General features: G+C 42.6%; 1 protein-coding gene across 7 annotated transcripts in view; it reads right to left on the reverse strand.

Annotated features, from left to right (window-relative positions):
* WDFY2 (WD repeat and FYVE domain containing 2) overlaps window positions 1-14,678 on the reverse strand; it is a 179,029-nt gene that overhangs the window by 4,375 nt on the left and 159,976 nt on the right. For all 7 annotated transcript variants that reach the window (XM_042963255.1, XM_042963067.1, XM_042963131.1 and 4 more), the window contains 4 exons: window positions 7,721-7,826; window positions 3,747-3,848; window positions 2,790-2,920; window positions 233-341 (listed from right to left, as the gene is read on the reverse strand). In XM_042963255.1, the coding sequence (XP_042819189.1) occupies window positions 233-341; window positions 2,790-2,920; window positions 3,747-3,848; window positions 7,721-7,826 (448 nt within the window). The remainder of the gene's footprint in view (window positions 1-232; window positions 342-2,789; window positions 2,921-3,746; window positions 3,849-7,720; window positions 7,827-14,678) is intronic.

Genomic DNA, 14,678 nt, shown 5'->3' on the forward strand with positions numbered 1-14,678 from the left:
CAAAAAGACAGAGTATGTCCCCAGTAGGCTACCCGCTGCCTGCAGCCAAGAGCCACGTCTGATTTTGGTATGTGAAGCCCGTGTCCTGGCATGGGGCCTGGCACATAATGGGTTCTCAAAAACACTCACCGCTGAGAGTAACCTTGTGAGCAGACCTCACACAGTCTTGGGGCTCCGGTATATTTACACAGGGCCAAAGATGGAAAGCTTCTAAAATGAGATGGCATCCTACCTTAATAACCTTGTCAGTTCCAGAAGTCAGTAACCATCCTCTGGTTGCATCGAAATGCACATGCACAATGTTATGTTTACTGTCATGGAAGGTAGCCGTAGGTGCACGTCTGGAAGGAGCAAAGTAAGTTTCCGAGAGTGAAAAGTAGTGACACATGAATGAAAGAGACCTAAGGTCTCATTAAGCTCTAATTTGCAGCCAAATGGCTAAGACTGCTTCACATTATTTATTATTATTATTTTTTAATGTTTATTTATTTTTGAGAGAGAGCGCCAGATTATAAGCAGGGGGAGGGGCAGAGAGAGAGGGAGACACAGAATCCAAAGCAGGCTCTAGGCTCTGAGCTGTCAGCACAGAGCCCAATGCAGGGCTCGAACTCATGGACCACGAGATCATGACCTGAGCTGAAGTTGGACGCTCAACCAAATAAGCCACATAGGTGCCCCTATTTTTTAATTTTTTTTTAAATTTTATTTTTAAGTAAAGTCTGTACCCAACACGGGGCCCCAACTCACAACCCCTAGGTCAAGAGTTGCATGCTCTACCGACTGAGCCAGCCAGGTGCCCCAAGACTTACTCACTTTAAAATTACTCTTTATATCTACTGTTAGTCCCTGGGAACCTGTTAATGATTTTTTTTCTTAAGGTGCAACGATTCTTCTCTTCTCCAGAATGGGAAAGAGATGATGACATTTCCCAAAGTCTTACGGATTACTTGTTGCTCTGATAGAGCCTTTGAAAATCTCTATTGATGCTTTTGACAAATCTTAAAACAAACGCCTCAATGCTTTTGCTAAGTCTCAGAAGAACTTGCTGGTACCTGTGCCTATTAAAAACAAAAAGCACACCTGTTACAAAGCCTAAGATACTATTACCATTCTACCTGAAGGACTGCCTAATCTATTTCCTTGTGTTCCTGGTGTTAACTTGCAGGCTTCTTAGTTTTTCTATGGTGTTCTAACTCTTTAACCAGTAAAACAACCTATCAACAAACATCATTATTTGTTTTGTATTTTTTCATCTGTGCTTTTTTTTTTTTTTTTTTTTTTGGTAAGAAGGCTTGTCAACTGCCTAGGTTGTCTAGAGGCAAAGCAGAAGAGGCAGGACAAACGGTGACATGGGGAGGAGGGGGAAGGAGGGACATAGGGAAGGAGATGGCTGTCCTCTCCTCGTGTTTCAAGGGGGCCCACTCTGCAGTGGGCTCTCTGAAGATGGCTGTTACCTGTAGCTAAGTCTGCAGCACAGATCTTGAGTATTCTAAAACGGTCACTTTCAAATATTTGGAATTCAAGATTTAGGTTCAATGTGCTGTTGCCTAGGCTATCTGGGTCTGTGTCTTTATCTATAAAATGAAGAATTAATTTAGAATATCTCTAAAGTTTCTTGCAGCTCTCTAATGAAAAGAATTCTCTTATGAATTCCATCACATATGATGAGTGGAAAATAATCAATGAATATAAATGCTTATTGATGCAAGGGCATCTTAATTTATATTTGATATGGATAAATAAGAAGGAAAAAACACATAAATTAGGGTTATCTGTAAGAGAATGCTTTGGTTTATTAATTGCCAAAAATTTCCTTTAAGTGCTGACTTCCTCCGGTGCATTTTAAATGTGTTTCTATCTACGTGCCGCTTACAAGACACCTATCTTATACTTAAAACGATTCCACTGTAGACAAGGTACGGGAGTAGGTGGGGGAGAATCGGGCAGGTAAGTTCCTCAGGAGAGCGTGCCGTCATCCATTATATAAGGGGAACGTGTTGCAAAGCATTCTGTTTACTCCTGGGGCACTTTGGAAGTAGCGGCATTCAAGGGGTAACACAGATGTGCCCCTCCACGTACACACCCCAACGCTGACGTGCAGTAACCTAAGGTCCTAGGTTATTGGGCAAGACCACCAAGCAAGACTGAGTAGCTGCACGGCCGGCAGTCCTGGCCTCTTCGGTAAAGTGGCTTAGCGATTTTGGAGAAGACGCCAACTTCTCGAGCCTGTGGGCTGATTCAGCTCCTGTAAAGATACCAGCTTGGGCTAGAAAGTGAAGCTTGGGCTCCTACACTCCTGAGCAACCCTTAAGGAAATAAACAGACAGAAGGGTTTGCTGGAAGAACATCTGTTTGCGGTGCACATGTCCTTGGGGGTGGAGAAAAGCACAGAAGACATGAATTCTTCACGTGTACTCCCTTTTCCTGTCTCGTAAGAGAACACGTATCTCTTGGAAGGAAGGAGGGCTTTACCCACTTGCCATGGTCTATATTCTGTAAATTTTTTTAAGTTTACTTATTTATTTAGAGAGGAGGAGGGGGTAAGCATGAGAGAGAGGGGGAGAGAGAGAATCCCAAGCAGTGAGGCTCAATCCAATGAACCGTTAGGTCATGACCTGAGCCAAAACAAGAACACTTAACCACTGAGCCACCCAGGCGCCCCGCCACGGTCTCCATTCTGAACCAGCAGGAACGAGGACGCCGTTGGTCACGGCTGAGGTGCCGAGGGCAGCTTCCCAGATCACATTCTCTCCTTCACCCTGACAGCCCTGCGCATTGCTGGAACTCACTCTTCGTCGGTGATGGCCTCGTGGCAGCTGTCACAGACCCTCACTTCAAACTCGAAGCCCATCAGGGGGATGGAGGAGCGCTTGGAGCTGCACTTGCCGCAGACGGCCTTCCCACACTTGCGGCAGTGGTGCTGGTGGGAGAGAGAGCGCACGCTTGCTGTGGCTCCCACGCCTCTGCCTTACCAGGCTCAGGCGTGGTCAACAGCATTCGGGGGAGGATGTTAAACAAGAGCGCCCCAGGAAACTGAAGGAACACACCAGGCGTGTTCTCTTCGGGGCTCTTTATTCAAATGGAAAGCTGCTGGGAAGACATCTGCTCGTGCCACCGCACCCACCCCTTCCCCCACCCCTACCACAGCCCCCTTTCGCCCATTCTCGGTCCTTCCCAGCCATCATTAGTAGGAGCTCCACAGATTATGCTGCTGGATGAAGGAGAACACGCGTGAAGCCCAATTCATGCTCAGGCCATGCTCAGGCTGGGTGACTAACACTGATTTCCTTGGGGAGGACCAAATCCAACCTCGAATCAGACTGAAAATGCTCTATTATTATGAGTAGATCTAAATGACGAAAACTAAAATGGCAGGAGAGAAAGTGAAATTATTAAGAAGAAATAAATACCACTTACATAATTTCATGGTTTGGTACCACTACGAGCTAAGCATGACCCCTCTAATTTTAAGACATATTTCGGTAGACGCCACTAGAATTCTAAAATCAACATCCCTTAACTACTTGGAACAAGGCACTACAGAAACTGAACCCAGAAGGAATGAGCTGCAGTCGATAAGGGAATAAATTAATGTGCAGTCACAAAGTGGCCGCAGGGTTATAACTGACCCCCCCACCCCCCGCACCGTCCCCGCCAACTTCTGCCCAGGGTGCTGGTTCTTCTAAGATCACAGGTGAAGTTATTTCCGCTCTATTACATTCTGATGAGGGATCTGTATCACCCACCTGTCTTAGGCCAATTTTCTTACTGTCCCACATTTGCTTGAAGTTCCAGAAGAAAGGCTGATCACATTTTTGGCAGGAGTCGCTGTCCAACCATTCAGGGGTCTTGTGAAATAAAGCACGCAACAGGACACAGTGAGGAGCAGTGAGGACAACGAACGATGAACACCGATGAAAGTTACAGAATCAAGATGTGTTTACAAGAAACAGAGGTATGATTGCTCAGTTAGTCATTGAAAAAATATTCACTGAATGCCTATTGTGCGTCGAGCCCTGGGGGACGTAGTGGTGAATTAAAAGAATCTCTGTCATCATGGAGCTTATAACTTATCAGGGAAGACTACACAAGAAAATATTATGAATGTCAATTACTTAAATAAGTGGAAGTGCAAAGGCCTGAGAAGGCGACGCGGGGTACCATGAGAGCGGAACAGCACGGGCTGGGGCTCAGGCGCATTCAGGGATGGCTGGGGCCACACCACACAGAGTTCTGAGAGCCACGGTGACTTTATCACATATTCTCAGATCGTATATCTGCTCTGGCTGTATATAATTATGTGTAACTGCACATGACACATACACACAGCTACCTGTGTGGGAAGGATACAATGTGGCCTCAGTGGGTACTCAGGGAAGCCGCATGTCCACTGTCCGCTCACGGCAGGGCCCAGCAAGGGTGCAGGCTTTGCTCTTTGCCTCATGGACCACATACTATTGCGCCTCTGTTCGCTATTTCCCAGCCCCATCACGAGTACTCGAAACTGTATCAAATGTGTTTAAAAGATGTATTAAGCTTAAAGTTATTCCTTAGCAAATCTTTACGGATTATGCAAATAGTGACTCTACATCTGTTTCTAGAGTTCCATGTTCAACTCTGTACATTTCATCATTTGGCAGAGAGACTGATCTCTTTCCACCTATCACTGAACCCAAGGAACCTGGACAAATATATCCAACTCCAGGGTTTCTCAAAAGTGAATTCCAGGAAACTCCAATGTGACTCGCAGCCACTTACTATATAAAAGAAGCCTGAGATCAGATAAGTTTCAGAAATGTGGCAAACAACAGCCCGCCCCCTCTCTCTACGAGATTCAACGGACAGCAGCATAGCCAAGGCTCGGAAAGGCTTTTGTCTGTTGATGTAATCCTTTTCCAAAGAAGACCTGTTACGGAACAGATTTGGGGGGTTAGCCTATTCTCCCATCTCCAAGCAGAAATGAACCTAAAGCTATACACATGCTCTCAAAAAAGACAAGTAAAAAGATGACATTTTAGGAGTTCCAATTCTTGGTTTATTTATTTTAGCAAAACCAAAGAGTTATTAGGAAGTAAGCCTTGATTTGCTTTGTAATTTGCATGCTCTAATCAGTTTAAAGACAGATTTGACAAAGTAATACAAAGTTTTCAGGCAGAAACATTTTATCCCTGAAAGACTTATCTATGTTGTGATTTTTCAAAACACTTATGATGCAGGAAAATTCACAAAAGAGTCACATACACACACTACTGCATCTTTTGTAAGGAAGCATACAGGTTTAGGACATGTATCAAATGCGTCACAGTGGGTGTCTATGAGGGGGAAATGGGAGTGAGGATCAGGAAAAGGGAACAAAATCAGCATGTGTGGTATGATTCCATTTTTTATCCACCCCCCGCCCCCCGCAATGCTTGTACATGTGTATTTGCAGAGCAAACTATAAGGAAGGACTTTTTGCCAACATGTTACGGGTGATATTTCTGGGATGGGTGACATGTTTTCTATTTGTTAATGAGTACTCTGTGATTTTTCTACAAAGAACATGCATTGTATATACGTCTAAAAAATGATAACGATTCTTGACAAAACAGGTTTCACGAACAAGAGAAACACAGGTTTAGCCTATGAGATGTCAACTCGATGCGTGCTCAGCCACTCGGTCTCCCTCTGCTCCCCAACGCCAATCACCTCTGACTGCTTCTACTGCTCACAAGCATAGGGTGGCTTCTCTTGTTCACCTGGTCTTTACTTGTGGTGTTTCCTGTTCTGATCGGAGCACATCCGGGCCCCATCAATCTTTCATTTCAGCGCCATGTCCTTGCACAAACTCTCTGCTGAGAAAGCCAACAATGGTAACGCCCCTTCCTAAATACCCGGCACTAATGTTCTATCTTGCAGCAACTACGATCGAATCCTTCATACCATTTAATAACAGAAAAGACCCACATGTCTTTTCTTCCAGAAAGTCAGCCAGCACAGGGACTGCTTCCTTACAAGTCTCCAGCCTCCTGAGTTAAGCACCCTGCATAGCACTTGCCAGGACCCAGAAGCTCCACAGATACATCTCAGGTCTTTACATTTCTAAAAGATGACCCTTGCAAAAACTGGCTGGAACTATCACTCAAAGAAGAAGATTCAACAGTCAGCAAGTACCAAGTGCCCCTATATCCGCATGTCAAAGGGTGTAACTTAAGCAAGATGACTCAAAGGACAGCCCATCAACCACCTGGTTTCATCTCTGGAAACCACATCATTATCCTCTTTGGGGCCTCTGTCCATCAAGGGTGGAGGCTGCATGCACTGAGGGAAAAGAGCCCGGTGGCTCCCCCTCTCCTGGTGTGGTCAGTTAGGCCTGGGAAGAAGTCAGGACAGACTAGGTGTGACCGTCCCTCACCCAAAGCAGGCTACAGCACAGAATCCACAGTCACATGGACGGCCTGGCTGGCGTGGTCACCGCACACTGCACCGATTTCCCTGCTGTTACACTGAAGGGGCCAAGCGGTGCTTTCAAAAGCCATATTCTACAATTCCCCACTTCCAAAGCGTAATGATCATTTTAATTAGTTACTAATAGAACTCCCATGGATTTATGGTTTGGGCAAGTCAGGCTTTAATCTTCTTAAGCATTTAATTACTGGCATTTGAAAGGCATTACATTGTGGGTAATAGCAACTACTCTCTTGAAATGAGATTGGGGTGAGGGCGTGGAAAGAAGTTGGGAAATTGCTTTTGTCTTTTTAAAGTGTTGCTTTTCTAAGTCTTGCACCCTGCAAAGAAATAAATTAGAAGAATATACACTGTCAGAGGGAAAGTTCACCCCGCGTAATTCTAGGGAAATGAGAAAATGGTTAACTTCAAAGTCCTTGTCAAAGGGGATATTCAGTAAACAGATCAGTTGTTAAGATGCTCAAAGATGAAAAAAGAAAACTCATAAAGAAAGAATCCTATGATAAAACTTAAATGTATGCTTAAAAATGACAAAGTATATATTTATATCTGGAGAATGGTTAAAAGCACAAAAATAGTTATTTCTGATATTTCTACTAATATCAAACTAAAAGGACTCTGACTTCATCAAGTACCATTTCTCACACGTTAGCCACCGTTCTCTAACATAAAGCACATGAGTTTTCTATGCTCCTAGGGCACTTTAGGGAGTAATCGCCTGAAAATAGATGGTTCCCTTTTCCCACCTGAACTTTGGTTATGAATGGAGCAACAGATTCAAAGTCTGAACAGCTTAGTCTCGGTCGAAATTCTTATGAAATCTCTCTTGCATGAATGTTACATGCCAATTTGTGAGGGGTACAAAAAATGGAATTTCCTTTTGTACGGAAAAAATTTTTTTAATGTTTGTTTGGTTTTGAGAGACAGAGAGAGACAGAACCTAAGTGGGGAAGGGGCAGAGAGAGAGGGAGACACAGAGTCCGAAGCAGGCTCCAGTCTCTGAGCTGTCAGCACAGAGCCTGACACGGGGTGTGAACCCACAAACCGTGAGATCACGACCTGAGCCGAAGTCGGACACTCAACCGACTGAGCCACCTAGGCGCCCCCAAAAATTTTTTATTCTCAGACATAACATGTCTTATTTCACAGTTTAATCATAAAATAGAGCAGAAATGAGCAGAAGGGGAGGCTGAGGCATTCCTCGGCAGACCCAGAACCGCACAGTCCAGCCCAGCGGCCATGGAGTGGTCCCGTGACCTGCTGTGACACGTACCTCCTGCCTCTCCACGTCCATGTTCCAGACCACAATCCCACCATCACCACCGCAAGAGATGAGCTGCCGTGTGTGCTGCGCATAGGAAAGGGCCTGGACTTTGTCACTGCAAAAGAAAGCAAAAGTCAGTGACAGTTCTGGAGAGCAAATGAAAGCCCTAAAGGCAGGAAGCCCAGCAAAGTCAATCAATGCGCATGCTCACCCTTGAGCCCCAAGCACAAGTCTTAGAAATCAGATGGAATCAAAATGTTTAAGATGCTGAGGCCCAGGAAGACAGAGTTTTTGTCAGTTACCAACACTTAAGGGAAAAAAAGCTGATTGTTGAACTCAGTGTAAGATAGTACTATCCCTTTCCTTAATTGATTTATTATATATAAAATCTGTGGCACATGTTTGTGCTGTATTTGTTCTAAAGTCATGATTTTACCTCCAAAAACAAATTTTACTTTAGAGAGTGCGTGAGGTGGGGAGAAGGACAGAGGGAGAGAGGGAGAGAGGGAGGGAGGGAGGGAGGGAGGGAGAGAGAGAGAGAGAGAGAGAGAGAGAGAGAGAGAGAGAATCTTCAGTAGGCTCCACGCTCAGTGTGGAGCTGGACACAGGGCTCAATCCCACCACCCTGGGATCACAACCTGAGCTGACATCAAGAGTTGGATGTTCAACCGACTGAGCTACCCAGGTGCCCCTGATTTTACCTTTTATAAGAAAAGCATCCTTTTTTTAATGTTGATTTTTGAAGGAGAGAGACATAGAGTGCAAGTGTGGGAGCGGCAGAGAGAGAGGGAGACACAGAATCTGAAACAGGCCCCAGGCTCCCAGCAGAGAGCCCAGTGTAGGGCGTGAACTTGTGAACTGTGAGATCATGACCCAAGCCGGAGTTGGATGCATAACCGACTAAGTCACCCAGGCACCCCCCCAAAAGTATCCTTTAAGAGCACTGGAGGTCATTCATCGGAATGCCCACTGCATTCCTGCCAGATCCAGGTAAACCATGTTGCCTGAGGTGTGAGGCACATCATGGTGGCTTAAGCCAAAGGGTGCCATTTCTTGGCTTCCAGAGTGAAACCAAAGCAGCAATAGACTTGAGTTTTGCTGACTCTCTATTTTCTCTAGTTTTCATTTCCTCTCTACTCATTTTGTGTTTTATTTTTCTTTCTAGTTCATACATGGCTGATGAATTATTCCTTCTTGGGGAAAGCCAAGACCAGTTCCGTGGTCTGACAATTTGAGCATCACTAACAAAAAGTTATATACATTATTCTCCATTGGGTGAGGGAATAGGAAACTGGCTTCTTGGTTGTTTCTGATTATGTTTCTATTTTGAGCTCAAATCAATTAAGGATTCTATGCCCACTGGGAAGGAGAACAACTCCTTGAAATCTGGACTGGGTTTTTTTGTGTGTGCTTTCGTGTTTCCTTTTGCCCTGCAGCTGAAGTTGTGGAACAGATGCTGTTAAAGCCCCGTGTGTCTGCGTCTACACTTCAGTAAGGCCTGTCCCTCTCGTATATGGAGTATTACTGTATTTCCAGAGGGTGTCAATAACTTAGATTACAGTATTATTTCTTTTTTCTTGTTTTAATTTCTCTTCTTTTTAGATTATAGTACTTCTTAAATTATAAGAACTTGTTCTTGCTCTAAAACTTTAAGTTTACTAGACTTAAAAATTATTTTACACAAAATACTAACTCAATAACATTTTAAGAACCTAAGTTCAGAAAATTGAGGCTAATTCTTTGGCAAGTGAGACTAGTATGGTTACATTTTAAAACACAGCTAGTCCTTTTCTTATTTATCAGTGTTAAGTATAACACAAGTGTACAACTTATTTTAATGGGGTTGATTTCTTATAAGTGTATATAGGATAACTGGTCAAACAAGCGAATATGATGCCTATATAATGCTTAAGACTATTAAAAATATAAATTCGTGTTGAACTCAACTGAATTAATTGTTTTGATAAAGTTTCTCTATAACTAGCAATTATGTGTTATGGCACATCAACTTACAGATAATCCCTAAGATCTTTAGGTAACTTAAAATGGATTACTATTAGGTTGAACTAATTGATAAACAATCATTAGATACCCACTTAGATAATTTCCAAGTAAGTCAGAATACTGAAACTTTGATTACAAAGCATAGTATTAAGCTTATATATACTTCCTTTTTATTTTGTACATCCTAGACAGGCTGCAACTTAGGTGAGTCACCAATGAACACGTCCACGTGTGCCACCGTAAGGAGACATAAAAGTGGCATATGTTGCAAGAGAAATTTCTGTGGTGTGCGCTCCTGAGCTTTGCTGGTCTGCTCGGATGCTTGTATGTGACAGCTTTCAATTACCCACATCCTCCCTCCTCCCAATTTTCTCTAGGAGATATACACTAGTTACTTTGGTTAATTATTAAAATTAAAATGGATGGTTTATGGATGGACTATGCCAGGGGCAGTAATGGAAACAAGATATGACGATGTGTGGGCTTTGGTTTTTCAAAGAGAAAACAGAACAGTTTTGTCTTAAAGCAATGGTTCTCGAACTTTTTTGTCTCAGGACCCCTTTGCACTCTTAAAACTTATTTGAGGACACCAAAGAGCTTTGGTTTAAATAAGTGATAACTATCAATATTTATTGTATTTGAAGTCAGAATTGAGAATTAAAAAAAATATCGATTCATTTGGAATTAGCAACGAATCCATTCCATCTTAATATAAATCACATATATTTGATGAAAATTAACTGTACTTCCCAAAGTGACAAATTTTGATGACAAAAATGGCACTGTTGAACATTTCTGCCATTCTTTCTAAATAGTATGTGGCTTCACAGGAGCGAGCCAGATAACCATCTCTTTCTGCATTTATTCTGATGCCACTCGTCATGCAGCCTCTGGAAAACTCCATTGTACATTTTTGAGAGAATATGGATGAATAAGGCAGTTCTAAAGTAAAGTATAAATTTGTTCCAGAATATGAGAAAGAAAAATGAAGGATAAAACTTGGAACGTGAATTTTATTTGCTTTGGTTTATAATACTCGAGTCTGAAAAAAGAGCAATAAAATGCATTAAAATCTTGGCGTAGTTCCCTCAGTTTTGATGGCCTGCTTCCTTGCCTTACTGATTAATGCCTTTGACTACAATGCAAAAGGATATTTTTTACCTTCTATAGAATCTGCCTAGCTAGCAAAGATTTTGTGTGTCACCACAATTATTTTCAGAGCTTTATGTTGACTTGGTTAAAGTCCCAGAAACATCTCTGACAACTCTTTTGATTTTGCCTTCCCAGACTGTACCCTGTCTTTTGAAAAAATAAAATAAAAAATTTGGGATACTTTTTATACCTACAGCTATCTTTGAGATTTCCTGGAGGGAATCCTTGAGAATTGTAAAGATGTGTTCCTTTGCCTCATAAAAAGAGAGATGCTATAAATAACTGTATTCGTTTGCTGTGTTGCTATTTTAAGAGTTTCATGGGACGAGTTGTCAGATCACAAGAGATGCTCAGTCTTCCCTAGGTCAAGTCAGTATAGATAAGATGTTATTAATATATAAGTATTTCTAAAGTTGCATATTTTATGGGAGGACCCTGGAGATTAATCAGAGCTCTCATTGTCTATAATATGTTTTCCCCTCTGGGGAAATAATGATCAAAACTCTTGGGAAACACTTATGTAGGCTATCTCAATAGAGAATTTTATTCTCCTCCCTTATGATATTATCTGTCACAGTAAAAAAAAAAAAAAAACAAAAAAAAAAAACAAACACCTAACCATTAAAGTCTCTATAATCTATAGATAACTTTTGTTTCACTCTGATGCTTGCCTGAGGGCTCTGTTATAAGCTACAGGCCAGAAAGGAGAATCTCGAGAGTTTCACAGAAAAGGACGACATGTACCAGGTATTTTAAAATATTGCTATTTCAAAGAACAGACTCTCGGGCAAAGGTTACAGAGCTGACACGACTTAGACAATTTGTAAGCTGTGCTAGTGGACCAAGTCTGGATTTCCTTGGATTTCTGGACTCTTTTTAGTCTGGCTGCAGATGGCTTCATGAATGCAGACTACTAAAGCAAGAACCAGCAGAACAAGAATTAATTACACAGGACTGAATGAACTGAAGAGGGACATTCTGCTGTGGTTATATGTCTGGAATATTGTTAAATGTCCTTTGGATCTATGAGGCTGCCTTTTCTCTTACTTTTTACCCTACGTCTAACCTACAATCTTGTAAACTCTGCTTTTATAAGCTAAAGAAACATTTAAACATGACATCCAGTTTTCAATGATTCCCCCGGAATTAAAAAAGTAATACTGAACCCCCTTAAATTTAATGGCAATATATTTATTTTGTAGGTTCAGTTAGCCTCCCTCCAAAGGATATGACTTGGCAACCAGGTCCTTACCTGGAGTGTCATATTACAGAATGATGCTCATCGAATCAGATATGACTAGCCACTTGAACTTATGGCGCCAATGCCTACAAAGTCTTCCCAGGAAAACTGGCCTAGTACTGGGTTTGCAGGGTCCTGGCCTTACAGATAGTAAGGAAACTACCAGGCCAGGGACCTGGCAAATGTTGGCAACCTCGAGGAATTCAACCAAAGCTGTAAATACCACAGGTGAAATATGGTGCAGAATCTTTTGGGCTAGCTTTCCTAATCTTGGTACAGCCAATAACAGAGGCTTTGAAAAGCCCAATCCAAGATTCCTTATAAAAACTTGCAGGCAGAAGTTAATTCTGCAGGCTTGATAGTTATTGTTTAATACTCTTTGGCTCTATTATTTGAAAAGCAAACCAAGAAGACCTATATGGCTAATTAACACTCTCACCGTACAATGTAAATAATTAGGCCAAACCTTATGAGACCAACCTTTTGTGATCAAGAATAATCTTTGAGATTATTATGATTACAGGAGGGGTGGGGGAAGAACTATCAGGCAGACTGTGAAGGAATGAGATGGGCAAAAAGAAATTACTGGTATCTTCAAATGGAGTATCAGGTAATACCTAGCATACCTTTTGGGGTTGTCTGATTCTGTAGGGGTCTGCATCTTTCAGTACCATTAACTTTGCTATTTTATAACTCTGTAAGTTACACGAACCTGGTATTATTGCAAATGAACCTTTCCAGTGATGATATAACTAATCCCCCTGCCCGCCCCCTCCCACAGAAGAAGCCAATTGTGAATCCACCTACCAATTCATTTCAGTTCTCCATTGTCTACGCATACGTCTGTTCTTTGGGTTTTCCTTTGAACTGGTGTTAACATCTTACTAGTCCCTTTAGTAATTAATGACTAATATAAAATTTTCACCGGGTATTTGTTAACAAAAGAGTCAATTGTTTTCTCTCTCTCTTGGCTGCTACTTCACACGTTTTAAAGTATGGAGCGCCACCATTCTGACATTCAAGGGCAAGAAGGAAAATCTATCTACTTGAACAGACTCGTAACCCGGTGATTTGAACAACATTTCATTTGTTAAGGCATCTTGATACACATCAGTGATCTTGTAAAACCAAAATAAGCTACAGAAGGAACTGCTTTGCCACTCATAGCTGGCAGCAACATTCAGCAACCAATACATAATTTATGGGACTCCAATACTGTTAATATTCCAACACAGATGAGTGGAACACAGTGATGAATGCTGGATTCCAAGCTTTGTAATAAAGCTGCTCGGGGACTTCTTGATTTAAGGATTCACACTCTAACCACCTTGCAGTTAAAAACGAGGTAAGGGAACATCCCCAGGTTCACAGATTGAGGGTTATAAAGAACAAAAGATACCTTCTTCTTACATTCATGTTTCATCTGACATCAGTGTAGCATTTATACTGGAAAGCATTTCAAAACTGGTTATCACTCCACGGGTGAGAGCTCCCAAGTACTGCATTGCAAATGCTCTTACCGGTGCACAAAAGCCTCACTTTTCACGACTACCAGGATCTGCCAGCTACAAAGACTACACTTACTGGCAATGGCCTCACTTCCCTTCTCACCAGCCCTAGAGGGAACACAGGCCTTAGTAGGCCTAGCTACATAATTTGGGGGGGGGGGGGGAGCGTCATGCACAATGAAAATGCAGGGCCCCTTGCTAAAAATGTACTAACAATGACAAGATGGTGACAGCAGGACATTAACCCAAGCATGGGGCCCATCCAAGCAGGGGGCCCATCCAAGCATGGGGCCCTGTGTGACTGCACAGGTAGCATGCCCCTGAGGCCGGTGCTGTGTCTGATGCTTGTTAAGGAAAAAGGGTAGAGAAGCCTTTATTCTTTTTACTGAAACAGATTTTCAGACATAAGGTAACATCTGCTCAAATGTCAACTTAGGTCCTCTTCTACATCCTAAGAGTAGTATAGCAGCTTTCATTTCTTTGATGAAAAGTCCTAGATTACTTGGTGAAAATCTAATCAGTCATGCATCTGCTCCCAGAGAACTCGCTCTCTTATATTCAGAACCCCCATATTCATAAGTCTCCCCAAACCTCCAAGGACCAGAAAAGGCTCGTGAGTAATCCACACATGTGAGGTCCCCCGGATAACAGATACTTGGGGCCATCTCACACCAAAGGGACCCTGGATGGATCTGCCTCCCTGGGAATCCTTGGATCACAGCCAGCCTGAACCTGAACATAGGATCCTACTGGGAGTGCTGGTTCGAGATTGGCAACGTTTGGCTGTTTACTGGCTAAGACAGAAGATCAGAGTAGCCACTGCCCTCCCATCCGCCTGCAAGTTCCTGAAAACCCTGTACTGAGTTCATGTAGTTCTGTTTTGGGTAACCTCCTGATCCTGAGAACAATGAGAACACATTCATCTCCTAAGATCCAAATCAAGAGTGACTCCCTCCACTGAGGCTTCCCATTTTTCAGTACAACTGGCAAACTGTCCCACCTCGTCCCCATTCTCATGCCTCTATAGCACCATTCAGGCAGTGGCTGTTGCCATAGTGCCCTT

Source organism: Panthera tigris, chromosome A1, assembly GCF_018350195.1.
Source record: "Panthera tigris isolate Pti1 chromosome A1, P.tigris_Pti1_mat1.1, whole genome shotgun sequence".
NCBI lineage: Eukaryota > Metazoa > Chordata > Mammalia > Carnivora > Felidae > Panthera > Panthera tigris.